The sequence below is a fragment of the Rutidosis leptorrhynchoides genome, chromosome 7 (assembly GCF_046630445.1).
Source record: "Rutidosis leptorrhynchoides isolate AG116_Rl617_1_P2 chromosome 7, CSIRO_AGI_Rlap_v1, whole genome shotgun sequence".
NCBI classification, from domain to species: Eukaryota; Viridiplantae; Streptophyta; class Magnoliopsida; order Asterales; family Asteraceae; genus Rutidosis; species Rutidosis leptorrhynchoides.
Window position 1 is genome coordinate 116,664,031 of NC_092339.1, and position 27,690 is coordinate 116,691,720.

The 27,690-nt window shown below is 34.9% G+C and overlaps 1 protein-coding gene across 1 annotated transcript; it reads right to left on the minus strand.

Moving 5' to 3' along the window:
* Positions 1–18,505: 18,505 nt before the first annotated feature.
* Positions 18,506–27,648, minus strand: LOC139858138 (potassium channel SKOR). The gene is made up of 13 exons (XM_071846990.1): positions 27,111–27,648; positions 22,684–22,908; positions 22,515–22,578; positions 21,851–22,190; positions 21,422–21,717; positions 21,238–21,318; positions 20,824–20,922; positions 20,522–20,743; positions 20,220–20,408; positions 20,055–20,130; positions 19,656–19,950; positions 18,941–19,062; positions 18,506–18,859 (listed from the first exon to the last, which is right to left on the minus strand). Exons 1-13 carry the CDS (start codon positions 27,392–27,394, stop codon positions 18,615–18,617), a joined length of 2,538 nt encoding a protein of 845 aa, XP_071703091.1. The 5' UTR covers positions 27,395–27,648; the 3' UTR covers positions 18,506–18,614.
* Between the last annotated feature and the right edge of the window lie 42 nt (positions 27,649–27,690).

Consider the following 27,690-nt stretch of genomic DNA (forward strand, 5'->3'; position numbering starts at 1 on the left):
ACGGGTAGGTACTACCCGAATTTAAACTTATAAAATGCTAATATGAAGAAAAAGCTTTTATAAATGAGTTCATATTATGCTACGAAATACTATTAACTACTCTTAATATTCTGTATGATTAACTTGTTCCATTTGACTATTTTGAAGGAAATGACACCGACTACTCGACACACCGTGAATATGAATGAAGAGGAATTCCGTACTTTTCTAGCTTCAAACATAGCCGCAGTACAGGCTGCGCTACATACCAACAATAACCTTGGATCTGGCAGTACAGGAAATCGTGTAGGATGCACCTACAAAGAATTCGCTGCCTGCAAACCTTTGGAATTTGATGGAACCGAAGGACCGATCGGATTGAAACGGTGGACCGAGAAGGTCGAATCGGTGTTTGCCATAAGTAAGTGTACTGAAGAGGACAAAGTGAAGTACGCTACGCATACCTTCACAGGTTCTGCGTTAACATGGTGGAATACCTATCTAGAGCAAGTGGGACAAGATGATGCGTACGCACTACCGTGGTCAGCATTCAAGCACTTGATGAACGAGAAAGACCGTCCCAGAACCGAGGTCAATAAGCTCAAGACAGAACTTAGAGGGTTACGAACCTAAGGATTTGATATTACCACGTACGAAAGACGATTCACAGAATCGTGCCTATTGTGTCCGGGAGCATTCGAAGATGAGGAAGAGAAGATCGACGCGTTTGTGAAAGGATTACCGGAAAGAATCCAAGAAGATATAATTTCACACGAGCCCGCCTCCATACAACAGGCATGTAGAATGGCTCACAAACTAGTGAACCAGATTGAAGAAAGAATTAAAGAACAGACTGCTGAAGATGCCAATGTGAAGCAAGTCAAAAGAAAGTGGGAGGAAAATGGTGATAAGAATCACCAATACAACAACAACAGCAATTACAACAATAATCGCAACAATTATCCCAACAATCGCAACATCAATCGCAACTACAACAAACGGCCCAACAACAACAACAACAACAACAACAACAACAACAACAACAACAACTACAACAATCATCCCAACAACAATAATAACCGCAACAACAACAACAACAATCAGAAGCAGCTATGCCAAAGGTGTGAAAAGTATCACTCGGGGTTCTGCACCAAATTTTGCAACAAGTGTAAAAGAAATGGTCATAGCGCGGCGAAGTGTGAGGTCTACGGACCAGGGGTTAATAGAACAAAAGGAACAAATGGTGTCGGAACGAGTAATGGCGGAGCAAGTAGTGTCGGAGCAAATTATGCCAATGTAGTTTGTTATAAATGTGGAAAACCGGGCCACATTATTAGAAATTGCCCAAACCAGGAGAACACGAATGGACAAGGCCGCGGAAGAGTTTTCAATATTAATGCGGCAGAGGCACATGAAGACCCGGAGCTTGTTACGGGTACGTTTCTTATTGACAATAAATCTGCTTACGTTTTATTTGATTCGGGTGCGGATAGAAGCTATATGAGTAGAGATTTTTGTGCTAAATTAAGTTGTCCATTGACGCCTTTGGATAGTAAATTTTTACTCGAATTAGCAAATGGTAAATTAATTTCAGCAGATAATATATGTCGGAATCGAGAAATTAAACTGGTTAGCGAAACATTTAAGATTGATTTGATACCAGTAGAGTTAGGGAGTTTTGATGTGATAATCGGTATGGACTGGTTGAAAGAAGTGAAAGCAGAGATCGTTTGTTACAAAAATGCAATTCGCATTATACGAGAAAAAGGAAAACCCTTAATGGTGTACGGAGAAAAGGGCAACACGAAGCTACATATTATTAGTAATTTGAAGGCACAAAAACTAATAAGAAAAGGTTGCTATGCTGTTCTAGCACACGTCGAGAAAGTACAAACTGAAGAAAAGAGCATCAATGATGTTCCCATTGCAAAAGAATTTCCCGATGTATTTCCGAAAGAATTACCGGGATTACCCCCACAGCGATCCGTTGAATTTCAAATAGATCTTGTACCAGGAGCTGCACCAATAGCTCGTGCTCCTTACAGACTCGCACCCAGCGAGATGAAAGAACTGCAAAGACAATTACAAGAACTTTTAGAGCGTGGTTTCATTCGACCAAGTACATCACCGTGGGGAGCTCCTGTTTTGTTTGTCAAGAAGAAAGATGGTACATTCAGGTTGTGTATCGACTACCGAGAGTTGAACAAACTTACCATCAAGAACCGCTACCCACTACCGAGAATCGACGACTTATTTGATCAACTACAAGGCTCGTCTGTTTATTCAAAGATTGACTTACGTTCCGGGTATCATCAAATGCGGGTGAAAGAAGATGATATTCCAAAGACTGCTTTCAGAACACGTTACGGTCATTACGAGTTTATGGTCATGCCGTTTGGTTTAACTAATGCACCAGCTGTGTTCATGGACCTTATGAACCGAGTGTGTGGACCATACCTTGACAAGTTTGTCATTGTTTTCATTGATGCCATACTTATTTACTCAAAGAATGACCAAGAACACGGTGAACATTTGAGAAAGGTGTTAGAAGTATTGAGGAAGGAAGAATTGTACGCTAAGTTTTCAAAGTGTGCATTTTGGTTGGAAGAAGTTCAATTCCTCGGTCACATAGTGAACAAAGAAGGTATTAAGGTGGATCCGGCATAGATAGAAACTGTTGAAAAGTGGGAAACCCCGAAAACTCCGAAACACGTACGCCAGTTTTTAGGACTAGCTGGTTACTACAGAAGGTTCATCCAAGACTTTTCCAGAATAGCAAAACCCTTGACTACATTAACGCATAAAGGGAAGAAATTTGAATGGAATGATGAACAAGAGAAAGCGTTTCAGTTATTGAAGAAAAAGCTAACTACGGCACCTATATTGTCATTGCCTGAAGGGAATGATGATTTTGTGATTTATTGTGACGCATCCAAGCAAGGTCTCGGTTGTGTATTAATGCAACGAACGAAGGTGATTGCTTATGCGTCTAGACAATTGATGATTCACGAACAAAATTATACGACGCATGATTTGGAATTAGGCGCGGTTGTTTTTGCATTAAAGACTTGGAGGCACTACTTATATGGGGTCAAAAGTATTATATACACCGACCACAAAAGTCTTCAACACATATTTAATCAGAAACAACTGAATATGAGGCAGCGTAGGTGGATTGAATTATTGAATGATTACGACTTTGAGATTCGTTACCACCCGGGGAAGGCAAATGTGGTAGCCGATGCCTTGAGCAGGAAGGACAGAGAACCCATTCGAGTAAAATCTATGAATATAATGATTCATAATAACCTTACTACTGAAATAAAGGAGGCACAACAAGGAGTTTTAAAAGAGGGAAATTTAAAGGATGAAATACCCAAAGGATAGGAGAAACATCTTAATATTCGGGAAGACGAAACCCGGTATAGGGCTGAAAGGATTTGGGTACCAAAATTTGGAGATATGAGAGAAATGGTACTTAGAGAAGCTCATAAAACCAGATACTCAATACATCCTGGAACGGGGAAGATGTACAAGGATCTCAGAAAATATTTTTGGTGGCCGGGTATGAAAGCCGATGTTGCTAAATACGTAGGAGAATGTTTGACGTGTTCTAAGGTTAAAGCTGAGCATCAGAAACCATCAGGTCTACTTCAACAACCCGAAATCCCAGAATGGAAATGGGAAAACATTACCATGGATTTCATCACTAAATTGCCAAGAACTGCAAGTGGTTTTGATACTATTTGGGTAATAGTTGATCGTCTCACCAAATCAGCACACTTCCTGCCAATAAGAGAAGATGACAAGATGGAGAAGTTAGCACGACTGTATTTGAAGGAAGTCGTCTCCAGACATGGAATACCAATCTCTATTATCTCTGATAGGGATGGCAGATTTATTTCAAGATTCTGGCAGACATTACAGCAAGCATTAGGAACTCGTCTAGACATGAGTACTGCCTATCATCCACAAACTGATGGGCAAAACGAAAGGACGATACAAACGCTTGAAGACATGCTACGAGCATGTGTTATTGATTTCCTACAACATCTACCATTAGCAGAATTTTCCTACAACAACAGCTACCATTCAAGCATTGAGATGGCGCCGTTTGAAGCACTTTATGGTAGAAAGTGCAGGTCTCCGATTTGTTGGAGTGAAGTGGGGGATAGACATATTACGGGTCCGGAGATTATACAAGAAACTACCGAGAAGATCATCCAAATTCAACAACGGTTGAAAACCGCCCAAAGTCGACAAAAGAGCTACGCTGACATTAAAAGAAAAGATATAGAATTTGAAATTGGAGAGATGGTCATGCTTAAAGTTGCACCTTAGAAAGGCGTTGTTCGATTTGGTAAACGAGGGAAATTAAATCCAAGGTATATTGGACCATTCAAGATTATTGATCGTGTCGGACCAGTAGCTTACCGACTTGAGTTACCTCAACAACTCGCGGCTGTACATAACACTTTCCACGTCTCGAATTTGAAGAAATATTTGGCTAAAGAAGATCTCACTATTCCGTTAGATGAAATCCAAATCAACGAAAAACTCCAATTCATCGAAGAACCCGTCGAAATAATGGATCGTGAGGTTAAAAGACTTAAGCAAAACAAGATACCAATTGTTAAGGTTCGATGGAATGCTCGTAGAGGACCCGAGTTCACCTGGGAGCGTGAAGATCAGATGAAGAAGAAATACCCGCATCTATTTCCAGAAGATTCGTCAACACCTTCAACAGCTTAAAAATTCGGGACGAAATTTATTTAACGGGTAGGTACTGTAGTGACCCGAACTTTTCCATGTTTATATATATTAATTGAGATTGATATTTACATGATTAAATGTTTCCAACATGTTAAGCAATCAAACTTGTTAAGACTTGATTAATTGAAATATGTTTCATATAGACAATTGACCACCCAAGTTGACCGGCGATTCACGAACGTTAAAACTTGTAAAAACGACATGACGATATATATATGGATATACATATGGTTAACATGAGATTATGATAAGTAAGTATCTCCATAAGTATATTAACAATGAGTTATATACATATAAACAAGACTACTAACTTAAGGATTTCGAAACGAGACATATATGTAACGATTATCGTTGTAACGACATTTAAATGTATATATATCATATTAAGATATATTAATATATCATAATATCATGATAATATAATAATTTAACATCTCATTAGATATAATAAACAATGGGTTAACAACATTAATTGAGATCGTTAACTTAAAGGTTTCAAAACAACACTTACATGTAACGACTAACGATGACTTAACGACTCAGTTAAAATGTATATACATGTAGTGTATTTATATGTATTAAAATACTTTTGGAAGACTTCAAGACATATATCAAAACACTCATACTTAACGAAAATGGTTACAGTTACTTTTCCATTCTTTTCTTTCATCAAGAATTCTAGTCGTATTCTTACCCGTATTATACACAGCTTCAAAACGTACTTACTATGAGTATATACCAATAGGAACTAGCATGGGATTCCACTCTTGATTATGTCATGTATGACTAATCAATTTTAACTTCTACCATGAGCTAGTCAACTAACTAGAACTCCTTTTAACCCCACTCACCACTCACCAATTACCACTCATCATTCACTCCATTTCACTTCCAATTCTCTTTCTAATTCTCTCTCAACACACACACACACACACTATTATGAATGTATTTTTCCAGTAGTTAATCATCATCTTCATCAAAAATCACTTCAAGAATCAAGCTATAATCATCATAGGAAGAACACTTCAAGAACACTTCAAAAATCCCTTCAAGTTTACTAATTTACTTCCAAGCTTTCTAATCCATTCCAAGTAATCATCTAAGATCAAGAAACCTTTGTTATATACAGTAGGTTATCTTTCTTATTCAAGGTAATATTCATATTCAAACTTTGATTCAATTTCTATAACTATAAACTATCTTAATTCGAGTAAAATCTTACCTGAACTTGTTTTTGTGTCATGATCCTACTTCAAGAACTTTCAAGCCATCCAAGATCCTTTGAAGCTAGATCATTTCTTGTCACTTCCAGTAGGTTTACCTACTAAACTTGAGGTAGTAATGATGTTCATAACATCATTCGATTCATATATATAAAACTATCTTATTCGAAGGTTTAAACTCGTAATCACTAGAACATAGTTTAGTTAATTCTAAACTTGTTCGCAAATAAAAGTTAATCCTTTTAACTTGACTTTTAAAATTAACTACACACATGTTCTATATCTATATTATATGCTAACTTAATGATTTAAAACCTGGAAACACGAAAAACACCGTAAAACCGGATTTACGCCGTCGTAGTAACACCGCGGGCTGTTTTGGGTTAGTTAATTAAAAACTATGATAAACTTTGATTTAAAAGTTGTTATTCTGAGAAAATGATTTTTATTATGAACATGAAACTATATCTAAAAATTATGGTTAAACTCAAAGTGAAAGTATGTTTTCTAAAATGGTCATCTAGACGTCGTTCTTTCGACTGAAATGACTACCTTTATAAAAACGACTTGTAACTTATTTTTCTGACTATAAACCTATACTTTTTCTGTTTAGATTCATGAAATAGAGTTCAATATGAAACCATAGCAATTTGATTCACTCAAAACGGATTTAAAATGAAGAAGTTATGGGTAAAACAAGATTGGATAATTTTTCTCATTTTAGCTACGTGAAAATTGGTAACAAATCTATTCCAACCATAACTTAATAAACTTGTATTGTATATTATGTAATCTTGAGATACCATAGACACGTATACAATGTTTCGACCTATCATGTCGACACATCTATATATATTTCGGAACAACCATAGACACTCTATATGTGAATGTTGGAGTTAGCTATACAGGGTTGAGGTTGATTCCAAAATATATATAGTTTGAGTTGTGATCAATACTGAGATACGTATACACGGGGTCGTGGATTGATTCAAGATAATATTTATTGATTTATTTCTGTACATCTAACTGTGGACAACTAGTTGTAGGTTACTAACGAGGACAGCTGACTTAATAAACTTAAAACATCAAAATATATTAAAAGTGTTGTAAATATATTTTAAACATACTTTGATATATATGTATATATTGTTATAGGTTCGTGAATCAACCAGTGGCCAAGTCTTACTTCCCGACGAAGTAAAAATCTGTGAAAGTGAGTTATAGTCCCACTTTTAAAATCTAATATTTTTGGGATGAGAATACATGCAGGTTTTATAAATGATTTACAAAATAGACACAAGTACGTGAAACTACATTCTATGGTTGAATTATCGAAATCGAATATGCCCCTTTTTATTAAGTCTGGTAATCTAAGAATTAGGGAACAGACACCCTAATTGACGCGAATCCTAAAGATAGATCTATTGGGCCTAACAAACCCCATCCAAAGTACCGGATGCTTTAGTACTTCGAAATTTATATCATATCCGAAGGGTGTCCCGGAATGATGGGGATATTCTTATATATATGCATCTTGTTAATGTCGGTTACCAGGTGTTCACCATATGAATGATTTTTATCTCTATGTATGGGATGTGTATTGAAATATGAAATCTTGTGGTCAATTGTTACGATTTGATATATATAGGTTAAACCTATAACTCACCAACATTTTTGTTGACGTTTAAAGCATGTTTATTCTCAGGTGAATACTAAGAGCTTCCGCTGTTGCATACTAAAATAAGGACAAGATTTGGAGTCCATGTTTGTATGATATTGTGTAAAAACTACATTCAAGAAACTGATTTCGATGTAACATATTTGTATTGTAAACCATTATGTAATGGTCATGTGTAAACAGGATATTTTAGATTATCATTATTTGATAATCTACGTAAAGCTTTTTAAACCTTTATTTATGAAATAAAGGTTATGGTTTGTTTTAAAAATGAATGCAGTCTTTGAAAAACGTCTCATATAGAGGTCAAAACCTCGCAACGAAATCAATTAATATGGAACGTTTTTAATCAATAAGAACGGGACATTTCAGTTGGTGTACGAGACCTCTTTGGACAATACCATGCAACATGTCCTAATTCTCCGCAATCAAAACATGTTCTACGGTCAGCAAATTTACCTGAGTAATGACCCGCTCTCTTGTCAAGTCTACATTCGTGACTCACATTCCGTCTATGTGGAGGTATGTACCTATTTTCGACATTCGGAGTCTTGATGGGGACCCCAAGGATAGTCTTGTATTCTAGGTCTCCTTCCTCAGTAACATGATTGACCACTAGATTGTGATCAGACTTAACCTTGGATTTTGATTTAGACTTAGAGGACTTGGATTTAGTAGCTCTTCTTGGTTTTAACTCAGGTCTATCAACAGGTTTTGACACAATCTCCTCAACTGTCTCATCATTAGAAAGAACTTCGTCAACAAACTTAGGTACACTGCTAGTCTTAGAACTCTTACTCTTAAAAAGTTCTTCAGGTGGTGGAGTAAGAACATACTCATTTTCTAAGTTAAGTCCTTTCTCATACTTAACAGGTGTTTGAAATACAAGCTTCTCCTTAGGATTCCTAGACTTCTCAGCTTTTTTTTATTTTGGTTTCTTACTAGCACTAACCCTACGAGCATTCTCAGGATTTTTCTGCATGGTGATGGATTTAGTCACAGGTCAGAATGGTTTGCTGTCCTTCTCAGTGTCGATATCAGTATTGGACTCTGTTTCATAGACAACCTCTAAAGGTTTCTTACTCTCAACAATCTTACTATAACTCTTAACTGGTGTCTCCTCAGGCTTACCATAAGCTGGTTCTACAAACGGATCCTTACTCTTTCCAACAGGCTTATTAACATATTCATCCATAAGAGGAGGTGCACACTCGTTGTAACTCACACCTTTATGCCTATCATCCTTAGGAAGGTTGGAGGTCTGTAGCACATACTTTGATCTCTGCCAATTATCAATCCTAGTCTTTTCAGTTTCATATTTTATCTTAAAAGATTCCTTTTCTTTCTTAAGGCATTCTATCTGATTCAAATACATGGCAATGGCTTTCTGATCATCTATAACAGTTGCTTTCAAGTGACCTATCTGATTTTCTAAGGCCTTAATAACATCAACATACTCTTTCTGCTTGTTTAAGTAGAAAATAGCATCCTCATAGTTCTTTTTATTTGTCTGATTTTCAAGACTCAAATTTTTAAGTCCAAGTCTAAGATTCGGACAAGTTTCACAAGTAACAGGTATTTCACTAAGCTTAGAAACTACACATTCAAGTCTAGCTATTTCCTGTTCAAAATCAACACATTTAGAACAAACATAAGTAGATTCATTGCATACCTTATCATTACTCGACGTGTTGGCCATGAATGCATAGTCGGTAGTCAAGTTCGAGACCTCAATTTCAGACTCTGACCTAGAACTGTCTGACACTATCTCCAGCTTCTCAATACAATCAGCAACAACATTCACAATTGGCTCTTCTTCCCTAGCCAGATTTTCAATCTCAGTAGCATCATCACCATTGTCATCTGAAGATTCATCCTTAACGTAATCACCAACAATCTCAACCCCGTTATTAGATCCGAATGCAAATTTAACATTTATCTTAGAATCTTGAAGCATATTTCCTCTAATACATTGTTCCAATTCCTTCTTTCTCAACTTGGAAATAAATGAATTGAGAGTGAGAACATTATTTGTAGCCCAAGCTCTCGATTCAAGCTGCTCAATGTATGCATCCCATTTTCTTGGCAATCCCTCTTTTAGAACTTTTACAGCTTTAGATTGTGTTACCTCGATTCCACAATTCTCCATCTCGGATATTAGACGACGATACCTCGTTATCGTGTCCTCTAAACTCTCAGTACTCAGTGCTGCAAAATTTTTCCATTTCAGCTTCAAGGTCTTTTCCTTATTTTTCTCCTTTCCGTTAACCATTGCAATGAATAAAACTAACAAAAACAGTCAAAGTTTGATAGGCAAAGTCAACTGTTAAATGTCAACTCTGGTTAACCTAAAGTCAACTTGGATTAAGTTTTATCAACTCGTCGAAAATCAGTACAAAATATCATTAATCATCGCTCTCAGCCTTTTTTTTTTTTTTTTTTTTAACCTTTCGTTAAATACTTAATAAAGAAAAGTGACCAAAGTAAATAAATAAAAATAAGAAAAACACCCTTTGTTGTCGATTTCAACAAACACCAAAAACTTGAACAAATTAAATGCTTTTTGCCTTATCTTTTCTTTTGTTGTGTACCAAAACAAACCAACAGAGATCTACCCCTTCCTTCCAAACCACACCAATAATTGCATTTTGTCTTCTTTGTTTCTTGAACACGTGATCTCAACAAAACAACATGGGGTCAACCTTCTTACTTTTGTACCACACAATCAATTACACCTTTTTTTATATCAAATGAAGACCCAAAAAATAATAATAATAATAATAATACGGAGTAATAATAAGAATTGGGAATTGAGAATGGGACCCATGACCTTGAAATAAAAGAATACAGCACGTGATATACTACTTTCCTCAGTTATAGTAATAAAATAAGAACTTTTGAAAAAAGGTAGTCTTCTTCTTCTTCTCAACCCTCACGAACAGAGACAAAGACCTGCAACACAATTAATTTTTTATTTATTTATTACAATATGTTGCTGAAACACAGTCGGTCGTTGAGGATGAACAATCGGTCGGTTGAGTCTCAGACGGTCGTGTGTCTCAGAAGACAAACGGCCAGCATAACGTTACTATTGGAGCTATTTGGTATTGCAACTCATACGGTCGTGTGTCTTTCTCCTCCGGTCGGTTGTGTAGACTCAAACGGTCATGGGTATAAGCCAATCGGTCGATGGTGTTCTTGAAGATTCAAGGGTTTTTTTTCCAGAAAATTTGGTGGCGGTGAGTGGCAGTTTGTGGTGGTGAGTGGCGGAGGAGGCTCAAAACAACGAATTAACACACCAAAAATTGCAGAAAGGTACGGTTTATGATTTCTAACACAACTGCAATTCTACGTTTTCGAAAACAACATTAGATCTATCAATTCGATCTGACCAAAAACTACACTTTTTGCACTTAAAAACTTCGATTACGGCCTGATTTTAGAACGAAAACGTGATCTGAAAATTGTCGAACGTTTGTATGATTACAAAGAACATATATCACGAATCAATTTGAACATTTGCACTCAAAAAACGAATTTTTCAATTTTTGTATAAAACATGAAAATACTCAAAAATTCAATTTTTTAACAACTCAAAAACGATTTTTCGCTGGAAACGATTCGATCCTACAACCGTACGCTCTGATACCACTTTGTAGAAGCTATTCGGATCTTCGGATCGATGTTTTAGCGAATCGTTGACTTTCGGGTGTCGATTTAGTCGAACCGGATCGTATAGATAGGATTAGATCAACGCCTAGAGTCGTTATTCGACTTGGGTGGGTTTTGGATCTGCTGTAACTAGAGAGAAAACCGATTGGAACAAATGAGGCGATCAATCAACAAATGAAGCATTGAACCTCTATTTATACTCAATGGGCTTCGGTCATTCGTTTGGCCCGAATGTCTTTCGTCAGGCCCGTTCAACTTGATTAGCGTCGGTTGATATGAACTAGAGACTTATATGCACCAACAATCTTCAATCCATATATTCGTCAATGGAAAATATAATGGTGTAGATTTTGGAGGAAAGCGAAGAAATTTTAGTTCAGATGCTCAAATCACTATTGGCTAGCGTTAAGAAAGATAGTGAGGTGTGAGGATTATGATAGCTTTATGAATGAAATTAGCCTTACTTCCTTTCTTTTCTCTTGTCCCTGATCGGTTTTTATTACTCCGTATTATTTTATTTAAGGAGTTTTTCTAATAGCTAGAAATTTAGGGGAAGGTATACTTATGAAGTCTATAGAGAAACTAAAGCCTTACCTGATGCCACCCATAACATTTTTGGGTGTTACGTTAGATGAAATCAAAAGTTATTTTGTTTTTTTTACAGCAAATGGGATCACCCGTGAGGGACTAAACCACCCGTTGCGATCATCTCCCGTTTCGATTATGCCGATGCAGCGATAATAACCCCGCTTGCATCGCTGCCCGGGAGGAAACCTTGAAACCGATCCAAGGGCACGGCCAAGTAAAACCCCCTCCCCTCTACCCCCAAACAATATGGGAAAGGTGCCATGAGTGGATACTTCATGACAGAGATGAAATTGTGTTTTATATATGTAGCCAACGGGGTGAAATTAAAAGTTAGTATAGGATATAAATCTGAAAAGGTCGAATTTGGATTATCAATGAAATGAGAAGCATGTGAAAAACGAATTTAGATTATTGAAGTTATCGGAAAAGATCTCCGGAAAAGTTGGCCGGAAAAATTGACTAAAGAAGATGATAGTGTGGAGACGTGGAGTCTAGGTGGCGATGACAAGACTGTCATGTGAACAACATTAACTCAATTTAATACTTTTTGTAATTTTTTTGTATTCTAAATTAAAAAACACAATTCTTTCTGGTATTTAGAAAAGTCATATTACCTTTATTGACAATGACAATTTTAGTAAGTTACATTATTTTTTCAAGACATTTGCCCTTTTTAATAGTTGAAATCTTTTTTTATTTTAATTATGTGTGTTTAATTATATATCCATTTTGTGTTTTAATTACTTAAATTTACATTAACTAATAACAAAATATAAAATGAAATAATTTCTATTAAAAAGAAAAAATTGGAAAAGAAATTAAAATAACTCCATTACACCTCCTAACACGTTACCCAAAATACCACTTCACTACTCCCCATTTTCCATCACATTTGTGATGCTAGCACCGAATACCCAACCCAACCACAAACACGCCAAAAAGTCTCTCCACTACTACAAGTGGTGTTAATGGTGTCTTTTTAGTTTTGGGGTCATTTTGGCCCTTCTGTTCTCATTAGCTTGTTTATATTTGTTTCATCTTATTAGGCAGTGATTTTTTTTTTAAAGCGTTTTTGTTTTTTTTTAAAAAAATTTCTCTATAAAACACGTTTTCAATTTTGTCACTGTTATGCATGATTGAGTTTTAAATGTCTTATTTATTGCTATAAGTATTTTCATTAAGTATTATATAACACACATAAATTATTTAAAGCCAAAATTGAAAAATAAATATATTTTTAAAAGTTAAAACATAACAATTATTTTGAAACTGATGGAGTAAGTTACAGCTCGCCCAAAAGAACCCAGTTCGATAATTGCTGCTTCATCGCTCATTGAAATGTCGTTGTAATTTCTTTTTCTTTTGTACTTTTAAACCTTTTTTCTATGTTGTTAAAATCAAATATATATGAGATTAATAATTATTGATTTCATATATTATAAAGTCGAACCGGGTTATTGTTTTTTGTTTTGTTTGATTCATACGGATGAAACAGTCAAATAGAAAGCATATAATTTTGTATTAATCGTGTATTATAACTGTAAACTATTAAATTAAAATAATATATCTATATCTTCTATCTATCTATAACTTATAATAATACAGATCAATTTGCCACATGGCTGCCTATAACTTTCTCACTACCCCTATCCCACAAATTCATCACAAACTGACATTTGTCCACAACTAATTGGCCAAAATTTTTTTCAATAAAAAAAGGGGATACATCGTGCCTTCCTTCTTCCCCATTCATTCATTCCTTCCATACTCTCTAACCCTAAAAATCAATTACGGTTTTCAATCGAATACCGATCTCAATACATCTGAAATTCAAAATCAATTAACTAACGGGTTGAAGATCTTCGATAGCGCCGGAATCATCCCCGGTGACTGGAATCGGCCGCCGTTTCTCACATAGGTATGTAAATTTGGTCAATCAATAAAATCTACTTTGTTAAATCGACACAATCATATAACTTGTAAGATCCGTTTCAATTTTTGTTAATTAACAGACCCTCAGAGTGATGATTCGAATTCTTGGATCACCGATGAAAGCGCCTGGTGATGGTTACCACCGATAGCAACTGGTGGTGGTTACCACTGATGATTCGAAATATTACTCACAACGTTTGTTGTGAGTAAAGGTGGTTATACATGGGTGAACCGTTTTGTTAACAGGTGCAGTTATAGAGCCTGTTATATTTTGATATGGGGCGGGAAGTTGATGATGTCCATATGATCTGCGCTAATTGTCTACAATTTTGAGTAATCTGGTTTTAATTGGCCACTCAAAATACAAATCATTATCACTGTTTTTTTTTTGTATAATTCAAACTTTAGTTTTGATGTTTGTGTCACTTGTAACAAAAGTGGTTGGGTACTGATGACCAAATAAATAGGTGACCAAAATTATACTGTAACACTTGCAAGTGGCTGCTGTGACATATATTAACATACAATAATACTACTAGGCAAAACTCATACCAAAATTATAACACTTACAATTAGCTAATATGACTAAAAAGGCAAAATTACAAGTATTGGGCGGATACTTTCATGTTTGATAGTTTTAGGCAATGTATATTCAGAATCTATGGCTTTATAAATAGATAGTCATAATAGACATATGGATGCTTACTCAAATTTTTGAATTCAGTCATTTTAACTCCCAGCTTCTGACTTATTTAATATCATACATCTATCTTACTTATAATAGTGTGTGCTAATATATGTTGGGTCACCACATAGTTAAAACTAACTAGCTGTCATATGATCCCGATTACATTCTTAGATAAACTCGGTAACCTTCCTCAACCCAATGATTATTTAATATAATATGGTTTTTTATGTGTAGGATGGATAAATCCAATATTATGCATTGGAAGATATGGCTTTGGCGATCAGTACAGTACAAAACTACTGATATAGTGATTAAAGGATGGGGATAATTACATATGCTTTTAGGTATACTGCATTCCTTGCTATTCCTTGCTATGGACCATAATACTTGGAATTAGATATGTCTTCTAATTTTGACCCATTTACATATGAAAGGACCCGTGATTCTCTAAAGAAATGTAATGTAGTTGTCGATTCTGATTTTGATAATGGTTTGTCTGATCAGATATGTGGATCAATATTTGGAGTTGATACTAGATTTGTTGTAGGAAAGGAAGGATGAAAGTTCCACATTGGGGCTACCATAACCACTTTATTTGGACAAGGAGGTTCAACTAAGTACCATTTGACATGGAAATCGCCTCAGATACATAAAAAATGATAGATATCGAAGGAATTTATGATCACATGTGCTACTATAGGTTGACTGCAATAACATAAAGGACTCCAAGTGTAGGTTGACTGCTGAGTTAGAACGACGAAAATATAGGTGATTTATTGTTGTTGTTTCCTCTTTATAATGTATGTAATTTTAGGAGTTCCATTAAATGAGTTAGGATGCAATGGTAAATCAAGGAGCAAAGTTACGCTAAAATGAGATGTCAATTTTGGGTTTGATTTTGAAATATTAGAATTTTAACATATATAAATGAGTGGGCCAATTACATATTCTTTTTCAAATTTGCAAAATTTCATATTTACCTGAACGTGTTTTAAAGTGTTATTGTACATCACGTTATTCAGGGTATTTTTCAGTTGTATATTTGTTGTTTTGTAGTTGTTTGTCATGAAAGGACCCGTGATTCTATAAAGAAATGTAATGTAGTTGTCGATTCTGCATCTGCTATTGTGAATAAGAAAGTCTGCAATGTTGCACTCTTGTCTAGAGGCTCGTGATGCACCACCGGTAAGTCATTTAGATTCAACATATATAGTGAGTTCCGAATTATATTGTTGGGCTTTAAACTGCTATTTAGTGTTGACGATTAAAGGCTAACAAGTACTTGATTGCAGTTATTTAGTTCGGTGGACCTGAATCAAAAGGAACAATGGATCCACGATTTGTCAAGGTATTTTTCCTACTTTATTCATTATTCATTTACACTTTTATTGTTTTGCTCCTTTATTGTTATGTGACATCGTTATAATACCCTTTGTGATGATCATTACATAATATTTTAGTTTGAGCCGGCCAAAGCCTATGTTTTTTTCGAGGTAAGTTGGGACTATTAAATTCCGAGAGATGAGGCTAGAGCATTTCCTAATAAAGTGATGACAACAAATACTATTATTGCAGGAATGATACTTTGATAGGGCAACCAAGGTGCTACATAACGATACAAACGAAAGTAGGTCAGTACTTTTTTATCAATTTAAGTAAAATTTTGCTTTAATTAACTGTACAAATGACTAAATGAGTAGGTTAGGATGGTGGCCAAAACATTAAATGCTTCATTACATACATAACTAAAATGTTTAAGATGCTTAAGGTCCTCCATTCTTACATTTAGTTTTCACACAATTAACAGTTAGTTTTGTGTAATGATCAACCCCAAATTGATGGCTTGGATAAGGTTTATGAGAATCAGAAGTAAGATACATTGTTAATTATTAGAAAGAAAGAAAGTTTAAACTCCATAGGTATATATTTGCTATATACAAGTTCAACTGGATATTGTTACAATTGCATTTCATATTCACAAATATTTATCCAACTATCTGCTTTTTTGATAAAACATCCTTTTTAGCATAAGAGATGAAGAATCTTCATCGAAGGCTTTAGATTCCGGTTCATCCGATTTTTCAAGACCAGGGAGGTCCTAATTTTCTTTATGCAAGTTTTTTCCTCCTTTTGCCATAGTACACGTGTTAGGTACATATCCTTCAACCATAACTAAATTAATATACTTTTTTATAGTCGTGTAACACACGGACTTTAGAACCTACATGGAATAACATAATTATATAGTCAGGTGATGTATTGTTTAGCGAGGTTGTATTTACAGGGAAACATTGTTGTACTGTAAACTTTGCGCAACAACTTGGAGATGTTGTAATTGACTTTGAACTATCAAAAACTACGTTGTAATTGTATTCGAATGCTATTTTTTTATGCCACCGTGCAACGCACGGGCTATTAAAGCTAGTTTAATATATATAGCAAGATTATGAATTTTTTGTAAACAATTTTCAACAACAATTTGGTTGTCATATACCCTACTTGAATATGTAACTTAACCAAACGATTTTTTTTTTTTTTTTTTTTTTTTTTTTTTTTTTTGGATAAGCAAGGAAACCCTCTTATGAACGAGCACATTAGCTCCCTCACAGAAGGTAAAACCTCGGGTAAGCAAGCTCCCTGGGCACGAGACCTGGTACCGGGTGAATTGCGCATTATGCGCACCCTCTAGTCACACTTCCTTTTTGAACAATTTGGCATAGCCAGGAATTGAACCCGGTTGGTGTGCTTCATTGGGCAACTCGGTGGCCACTCAGGCAAGCCTGAATGGTTAAACGATATTATGTTGTTAAAAGGCTTATACAATGTATAGTTCATTCTTCAATACATGACCTTATAGTCGTACAAAAGTAGGGTAGTGGGCAAGGTGATTGAATATGTTTGGATGAATAGCTATGATATGGCAAAAATGGTGAGAAAAATGTAAGTAGTGGGGGAGGTGTTCGAGTAAGGTGATTGGTGATGTTACTGATGTGTGATAATATATTGAAAGTTGATTTAAAATGTAGTGTAAAAGGTAGGAAAAAGTGAAAGAAATGGTGTAATGATATGCTCACTTAATTTCCACACAAAAAGTTCACTAAATGGGGTAACTAATAACATAAACCAATTAGAATTCGATTCTATTCTCTCCGCATTATTGGTTGATTTCATTTGAGTGAAAGCCTTTGTGTAAAAAATAAGTGAATAAATCATTTTTCGAAGAAATAATATTTAAATAACCAACAAGCCTATTAAAGAACTTGTGACACCTTCAAGCACCCCACGAAATGGGAATCGAGCATGTCGCACTACTAGCGTGCTCCCAACATCCTTCCTCTATCGTGCAACATTGCTAATACTATTCGTAGTGGTGGTGACGTGGCAAAGTGATGGGTTTTTTTGAGTGGATGGTTGTGACGTGGCAAGGGTGGTGAGAAGAAGGGAAGTAGTGGTAAATGTGTTTGAAGGAGGGTAATGATTGATATGTCAAAATAGGATGAAAAATTGGTTGAAAAAATAGTGAAAAACGTAGAAAACATAAATAAATAAATAAGATTTAAATATTAATATGTCCATGATGTACATCGTGCTATATTCCAGCACGCCTCAAGGTGGTCCCACCATGCCGCACTACATGCGTGCTTGAGGCATTCTCCCACCACTTTCACTCTTTAACGATGCATTGCGAATAGCCTAATAGCCTTAAAAATCCATAGATAAAAAGAGCATATTACCAAAAATAAAGTTATACGAGTACAAATGGGCAGTTAATCAAAGTGAATCAATTAAATTAACACCTAGCAGCTTATGTTCTTTTCATTTTCTGTGTGAAAAAGGACTTGCAAAATTTGGAAAGGTAATCTACATTCTATCCCAGGAAACAAATGGGCAGTTAATACAAGTGTGGATGTTTATTATTCATTTCTTTCTTCATCATTTACAACAGATCTTGCCATTTTAGGCATATAAACGTAAAAACTGGTATGATCGATTTTATTTATTTTCAGCAACAATTACGAAAAAAGCCGTGTGACATTATTGTTACAACAATACAAAAACTTACAACACCACACATGAACACTCATTCTTCACATATCAAGTACACCTTTTGACCATCTATAATCATATCAACATCAAGAATTTTACCTGCATCTTCAGTTACTATACAAGAAGTAGGGTAAATCTGTAACTTAAACTCATCAGCTGCTGTTTTAATGAGCTCGTTTATGGTGCGTGGGACCCATACAACTACTCCAAACCTGTTGGTTTCTTTATGTTTCCATGGGTGAAATGGGTATACTGTACATTTTCTTGGGTGCATTTTATCTGTGGATAAATAAACATATTATGTTACCGTCTAACTTAAAAAACTAGATATGTTTGTGCAGATTTGAATTTCAAAGAAACCTGTTATTTCTTGAGAGCCTGCAGGAAGTTCTAACAGCTCAGCAGATTTTGAATTTTCAAGTAATTTGATCAACATCTTGTTTCCTGACATTCTCCCTTCATCAAGGGGCGTATTACCCCATCTGTATATTTTAAGCATAACGTTTTAGTTGCAATAAAATACAATATTATTTGATAATGGCTTTTGCTGTGCTCAACGTGTTTTTCTCTATAGACTAAATAACAAATAGCACGCGATGAATGTGCGTTAGCGGTCTGTTATGATTTTCTCATGATTAAAGTAGATGTAAAAAAATATCAATCTAGTCGTAGTTTCAATCAACCCATTTGACCCATGACCCATTTCAACCCGTTTGAACCATGACCCATTTCAACCCGTTACCCAACCTGACCCATATTGACCCGTTTAAAAATCTGACCCGTTTGACCCATTTCAACCCAAAACCGTTTTGACCCATGACACATTTCAACCCGAAACCATCTTGACCCGTTACCCAACCTAACCCATATTGACCTGTTTAAAAATCTGACCCGTTTGACCCATTTCAACCCAAAACAGTTTTGACCCATGACACATTTCAACCCAAAACCATTTTGACCCGTTACCCAAACGGACCCAACTTCACCAATTTGCCAGGTATATAAAAAATTATCAATTAATGTCATATTTGAAATTTAACCAACAAAAGTTGAAACATTTAATAAATAGGCATACCTATCCTTTGATAGAACACTAGCCCCTGCTTCAACAAGTAACTTGACTATTATATAAGATCCTTGTGAGGCTGCTACATGAAGCGGAGTTCGAAAGTCATAGTCTTTTGAGTTTGGATCGATACCGTTAGATAATATCCGTCTGATATAATCAATATCTCCTCTTGCAACAGTTGAACACAAGAAATAACCAGCATCGTCTATATTTAACGAAGCGCCTTTTTGGACTAGTAATGATGCAACTTTATCGTGTCCACTCTTAATGGCTTCTAATAAAGGCGTGTTTCCAAAATTATCTAACAACGAGAATACATTAAGTAACCATGAGCTAAAATGCTTTAGAACGTTCAACAACGGTTATAATAATAAAGTAATATGTAATTAATTAAGGGAATTTTACCTAATGCATTAACTTCAATCCCTTCTTGAATTAGGAAAAGAATGATATCTTCATATCCTTTTGATGCAGCAAGATGCTGTTCATGTCAAGAAATTGTTATCTTCATCAAGCATTATGTATGTGTGTGTGTATTTATATAAGAAATCGATTAGTAAAAATACATACCAAGGGAGTCCTTCCATCATAATCTTTCTTGTTTGGGTCAGCTCCAGCTCGAATCAAGCTTTTAAGCTGATACAAATCACCATAATAAGCTGCACTGTTGACTCTAAGTGCCAGGTCAGCCTCATGTTTTCCAATATGCAATGTGATATCGGTCTCTAATTGCTTCATGCGAACATCGGTTGCTTTAGACTGCCATAATATAATATTTTAGAAATCTGAATATATAATCATTCCAACTATCTTAAACTTAATTTGGCCTCTTTAATGAATTGTATACAATTAATAATGAATTTAATGATTACCTCTACTAAGTTGTTTAAAATCTTCCTGCCATCATGGAAATATATCTCAAGGATGTTAGAGAAAGATTGTTTGTCAAGGCGAAGAAGTCTACAAAGCTCGCAAACTCGAACCGTATATGGTTGAGGAATGTTACACAGAATAGAAACTTCTCCAAATGAGCTGTGCGGTTTTAAAATTGATACCGTCTCTTCAGACCCATCTTCACATATGCTAATTTCCTCCTGTACCATATTTGTTTTAATTAATCTTAAAAAACCGAAAGTGATTGTTATTAATCTTAAAATGGTAAATGAATTTATACCAGTTCACCGTGACAGATGAAATAAATCTGCTCAACTGCATTGCCTTGTTCCATAATTACTTCCCCTGGAAGAAAAAACTCTTCGTGCACTTTCGTTACCTGAAACGTATAAAGATCAATAATTACTTGAAGTTGTCAAATGGTTAATAATTACAAACCTATAAAAATGTGATATATGAATAATAAATCTAAATCATAAGATATTAAATTAACTTGAAAATGTCTTCAGTAATCAGTACTAAATCTTATACCAACTTTAGAATCTAGATATTGTAGATAGTGTACATATACAAAAGGTAACACATACAAAATCAGGAAACAAATACGGACTTTTCAAACAGGGTGCATAACATTCTGCAAATAACTGGTGAATATGTAAACCTTCTTTCAAATATGACAATGTAGATTACTTACAATCTGATTTATGAACTCCAATGAGCAGCCCTTGAAAAGATAAACATTTTCAATGTACGACTTATATAGAGTTTGAGAGATCTGCAAGGAATGAGATCATCATTTAGCATCTTAAAACTAATATACAGATAATAACATTTAAAGAATATAACAGTTAAGAGTTAAATATTAACTTTGTATATACCTTGGCACGAATTGAGATCGGAAGGTCACGAAGAATAGCAGAATCAGTGTAGTTGCTCTCATACTGTAATCGCAGGTGACCTTTAATCTGACTGCGTATGTCTCTCCCAAGTCTATTTCTGTTCATATACTTAAGAAGATCCGTCATTCGATCTCTATATCTTTCTGTTTTAGATCCTTTCACAATTAGGGCTGTCATATTACCGATCAAATAAGCACCTAGAACCATGTCAAATGACACATAGATCATCACAAATATCATTTCTCTCAGATTTACTGCATGTATCTCCCCATAACCTGTAAAAACAAGTCCGCAAAATATTCAGATATCAAAACAATGCCAGTCAATTGATTTACTGTAATGCCAACTGACCCGCCCATCTTGACACTTCAACATAATATTTTTCATATTATCATATTGAAGACTTACCAACTGTAGCCATGGTTACAATAGCAAAATATAATGACGTTATATATCGTTTCCAAAGATCAATTTCTCTGAAGTTTGAATAACTATAATCACCGAGTTTTAGACTCCCAATCCACGTGTATCCTTCTTCAACAGCTGGCAAAGTTGTAGCCAAATAATAGAATATGCATGCTGCCGTATGTGTACAATAGAGTTCAACAGCAATAAGTTTTATAATCCTTGAGAACAAATAGTTCACCCGTATGTCCTTCTCCAAGTTTGAAAAGAATTCTAAAACTTTTCGTACTCGAACCAGCCTGATTAGCAAAAGGTATCTCACTTCTTCTTTTCTTCCAGAAGCCTGGTTAAAACAGTTTGTTTCAGTAACAATGTATACTATACTATATACTAATTGTGAGCAGTTAATGAACATTAAGTTTTGCTGACGTCAACATGACGTCATATATTTTTTATAAGGTATGGAATGCTACAATACATACTAACTGTGGGCAGTTGTTGAACTTTTGCTGACGTCAGCATGATGTCATATTTTTTATAAGGTATAGAGCGCAACCATTTTTGGCAGCAACACGCGGGGATATAGCCCGCTCGTTATTACTTTTTGTGAAGTTGAAAGCTACAGACTTATAATTTCTCATGTAAAAGGACTTATAAAGCGTAATACCCTGTAGATGTTGTCCCAAGGCATACAGGCGAGTAAATCAAATAAAAAATGAGATCTGAGGTACCTGCAATGACAATAAAATTTATAGGTAAAAACAAGTACCATTACATTAAACCATACATATATGGTATTGTACTAAACAGTTTTAAGAGAATGAAAATAAACGTACCGAACAGCAATGAGATTGCGATTAGAAACCATTTTGTAGGTCTGAGTGTCTCTATATGCGATAAAGAAATGTAAAATGACGTCGATGAGGAAAGCAACCTGACCGGCGATGTCTAAGAAATAGAGGTTTTTGGGTAGTCCTCTAAAGAAACCGAATTCCATAGGTGTGAAGAAAGAAGAATACAATGCCCATAATAATATGAACTTCTCCCAAGCGCGATACCATCTGCATTCCGTAAATTCTTATTTATACATGTTCTCCAAAAAATAAAATAAAAAATGCAATGATTGGTTTTAGTTGATTTAATTTCCTAAATTATGTCCCGCAGCAACCTCAGTTCAAGCCAAGAATGAGATATAAATGAACACTTATGTTGTGTGCTATTTTTAGTTCATAGTAGCATGCATGTTCGTTAGAAAATGACCATGGGCTATTGTTTTCAACCGAAAAAGCTTGGAAACAGTTTGCTGAATATATAGAAAATTAGTCGATTTATGTAATTCAAATTTGGAATAAGATATAATTCTAAGTAAATAATTGGATTTCTACTAAATCTTTACCCGGTCAGCATACCTTTAAACATGAATTATAGATAGATATTAGAAAGAAAGAAAGAAAAAAAAAAAAAACACTCTAAAAATTCATCATCTGAACTGTCATATATCATTTTGGACTCTTATTATTGGCACCGAGTCCCATTATTTAGGTAAGCATCTACACACAGTTTGCTTATCCTAGAGGGTATACGGTGTACGTATAGCATGTAACCAGACCCAAACATCTTCAAGTGCTAAAGAATAAGCTAGTTGACATCGCTAACTGGTATTTATTATACGGAAGAAGGTGGGAACACGTAAACCCATTAAGCCGAGGTGACATGTGAGCCTTACTTACACACACGGCCAGTGTGGACACAAGTCATAAATGTGCTACGTAAGCCCCATATGTCAAACCTAAAAGGCTCAAACCAAATTCTGAAGTTTAGTTTGTAATGGTGCAAACCAAAGTCCCACATTGATTATGCATATAAGTCTAAAGGAAACTGTTAGAGGATAATATAGCCCAAGTCCGTATGTGGGCTTAGGGGTCCGTTAGAGTTTAGTTTAGGGTTTGATGACATCCAATGTAATCTATAAATACATGATGAATAAAGCATAATACCTACGGGGTTCAATTGTATAACATGGTAATCAGAGCTTAGGTCTGATCCCGAGACCTTATTTCTTGACCACCCCGTCAAATCTATCTTCTATAATATCTCTTTCGTTCTTTTCTTATCAAATCCTTAATGTGGCAGCCGCCTCAAGCTCACCGTCAAAGAAAGAAAAAAAAACCATTTAATCTCCTCATGTTTTCTTTTCCCTATTTCACGCATAGCCTACCAAATTTAATTTGTTTATCCTTACTTTTTGTTTTGTTATTGTTTATTAGCCTAGAAAATTCTCCTTACCACCTATCCATTATTCTATTTCATAGCCGAATTGCTTGCAGTGATCAGAGGCTTACGGCTACCTAAATGCTTTGTTTATCATTATTATTATTTTAGTTGCTATATGATAATAATCGGCGTGGGGCTGAGCCGCCTAGCTTGACTAGGTTCCAAACCCCGAAAAAAGAGGAATACAAAAAAAAAAAAAAAAAAAAAAAAAAAATCTCTTTTTGCAGCGTTGATGAAGATTGGTATTGTAGACAAAGTTACTTGCCCAAGTTCTGCTCAATCCTTAGGCAAAGCAAGCCACGACGTAAAAAACAAAAACGCTACGGAAAAGGAAACGCAGTCAAGGAACGCAACCAATCAACGATTATCAGTCAATTCGGTGCAACAAATACGAGAACAAAAAAAAATGTTATCTTTTATTTATCTAGTGTTACTTCCAGTCCGAGCTTTCGCGATTTCGCCGCTCGGCCTGAGGGGGAGTGTTAGAGGATAATATAGCCCAAGTTCGTATGTGGGCTTAGGGGTCCGTTAGAGTTTAGTTTAGGGTTTGATGACATCCAATGTAATCTATAAATACATGATGAATAAAGCATAATACCTACGGGGTTCAATTGTATAATAGAAACTTCTTCCACTACCGATTGGTTTTAGAGAAAAGAGAGACTCTAAAGTATTTTCTTTGTTAATATACATATAATTACTATTATATTATATAGATCACTTTTAGATATGTTTAATGTTAATGATGCAGTAATCTTTAAGAGCTGTTGTTAAAAAATTCATACTTCGTAATTTAATGGTTTTAATTCCAGATCAATGTTTACTACTCCGTATATAATACTATTGCTGATGCTGGAGTATATTAAATAAAAAAGGCGTCTAATAAACGAAGTACTCCATATTTTTTTTTTAACTATTTATGTCAATGTCATGTATCGTATATCGTACTCTGTATATCGTAAGATAATAACACGATCCAGATAATCGTTAATTTGACAGGTACGTTGTTTGTGAGTTGGACTTCTTACCGAGCATATTTTAAATCTTAAGTTAATTAATAAATTAATCGATGCAGCCAAAGACTTTAATGTAACATGTGTTACAATCATCTTGTATTCCACTGGTTGACTTTTTCATGAAAAGTCACATTATCATGTTTAACGATTTAGTTTGATGATAAACACTAGAGTAAATATGGTATGCACAAAATATGAACGATAAAATTACACCAATTATTCGCCAATATATAAACCTCATAAATAAAAATGATGTATTTAAAACCTGTGTAGTTTTATCAATTACGAATATAATAACCTCATTTATCTATTTTCCTTTTGAGGTTTTGAGTATACGCCATAGAATAGTATTAGTAGTGTAATGGATACACGTATATTATTTATTAATAGAAATAACTAGTAAAGCGGGCCCGCGCGATGCCGCGGGACCTTTGGGGTGTGTTTTCATAGTTAACGAAGCGTTATTTATTTACAGAAGTAAAAACGTTTTGCCACGGGTGTTTTTAGATACACGTAGTTAGTATCCAGTGTACCTAATGGCCTACGTGTTTCTAACGGCAGGAAGATTGTGTAAAAAAAGGAAACAAAATTATCGATATGATGTAGTTAGTTTGAAGAGTTTATTATAGATGTGTGTATGTATTGAATATAGTCCGACGTATTTAGAATTTTTTTTTAGAAGTGTCTATTTCGCGTATAGTTAGTCCCGTTGTGTTTGTTAGATTTTTTTGAGTTGAACGGTGGGTTCGAAAAAAGTTAACGCGAGGCGAGTGGAAAGATATGTCCCGTTAAAAATATGAGTGAAGTTTAATTAAGATTTTTAATTAAAATACTAATTTTACACTTTATACCCCTGATTTGAGGGTTGTCCATTGATATATGGATAAGATAATAATAATAATAATAATAATAATAATAGGCCCGCGTTTTCGCTGCGAGTTGGTTTCGCTTACAGTAGTGGGTATGCGGGTCGGGTAGGTGGAGCGGGTCAGTGGATCCGGATGGTATTGGGTTAGTGGTTTGGGTGTGTTGGGCAAATCATGTTTTGGAAAAGAAAAAAAAAAAGAAGTTACTATTAACAAATGGTGCCAACCAATCATAGGTTGACACCATTTACCACAAATTATATATATATAAATTTAATTTAATTTAAAACGGAATGAGAGAAAAATATACTATGTCTAGATACTACTCGGTATATATTTGGTAAATGGATCAATGGCACATATCATTTTAAAATAGTTTTTGAGAGCGATCGCGTTTTAAAAAGTCAGTACGATTGGCTCGATTATTTAAGGCCTTTTATAAGATCATACTTCTACCTATTCATCATTTCTTTACCTAAATAAAAGAGTTCATAAATATAAACTTACCAAATTAACTGCAATCCTAAAAAAAGTTGTGTAAAGGATAAACAGATAAAAATTTTCTCTTTCACCTTATGAGGTAAAAATAAATATTTGTACTCGGATGTATATAGTGTAACCATAGTGTAATCATATTAACCCGTGATCACTAAAGTGTCTTAATAAAATAGTTTTTGAATAACTAGGTGGTATCCAAATAAGCATAATAGAACGCAACTTAAGTAATACTCACTTCATCCCATTAAATATTATATATTATCGAGTATAAATAAAAATTTCTACGGTCAAACAAATTAGGTAATGAAAGGTAACTATTTTACACTAACCCTTTATCGTTAATTCATACCTTGTTTATAAATTATAATTACTTCGACTTTTTTATACATATTTTTTAAAAATGGTGGTTAGAAATTAAGCACAAAATCAACCAAAAACAAATAGCGAAAAAAATCCAAATAAAGTAACGGCTGAAGATCCATTTAGTCACGTAGTTTTGACTGACACACATTATATATAAAAAAATAAAAAAAGAAAAAACACACACAAAAATATATACGTAGTGCTGTAACATAAATTTCATTAGAGAGAGAAGGAGCAATAAGGAACCTGTTATTAGGATGAATGAATAGACCAGAAGAACATGATCCTCTAATGCCATCAATAAATCTCTCTCTATTAATAACAAAACCTCTTCTACTCGGATCAAGACCTAAATCTCCCGCCAATAACGTGAACCGACTTTTACGTTTCGCTAACCGCCCGTGATCGTGATCACGAACATCCTCCACCACATACTCAACTTCCTCATCATCTTCATTTCCGTCGTTCACCGCCGTACTCCGCCGTCGCTCTTCTCCTCTCTCCGCCGCCGCAGCCGTTCCGATTCTCATTTTGTCAGATCAGAAATTCAATCGAAATTGAAGCAAATTACAGCTTGATCGATCAATTGAAGTTGTTAATTGATTGACGTGAAACTGAATTAATTGATTTAACGATGGGATTGGATGATGTGTAACGGATTTAGTTGAGTGACTGGTGTTTAGTGATGGAGTTGTACGGAATTGGTATGGTTCTGTTAAGTGTTTGAAATTGTGAAAGGAGAATAGTATTTGAAATTAAGTTGTACGCGGAAGAGATGGAAGAATTAGGATGATAGCACATCACTATTTATTTATGGGATTAATTT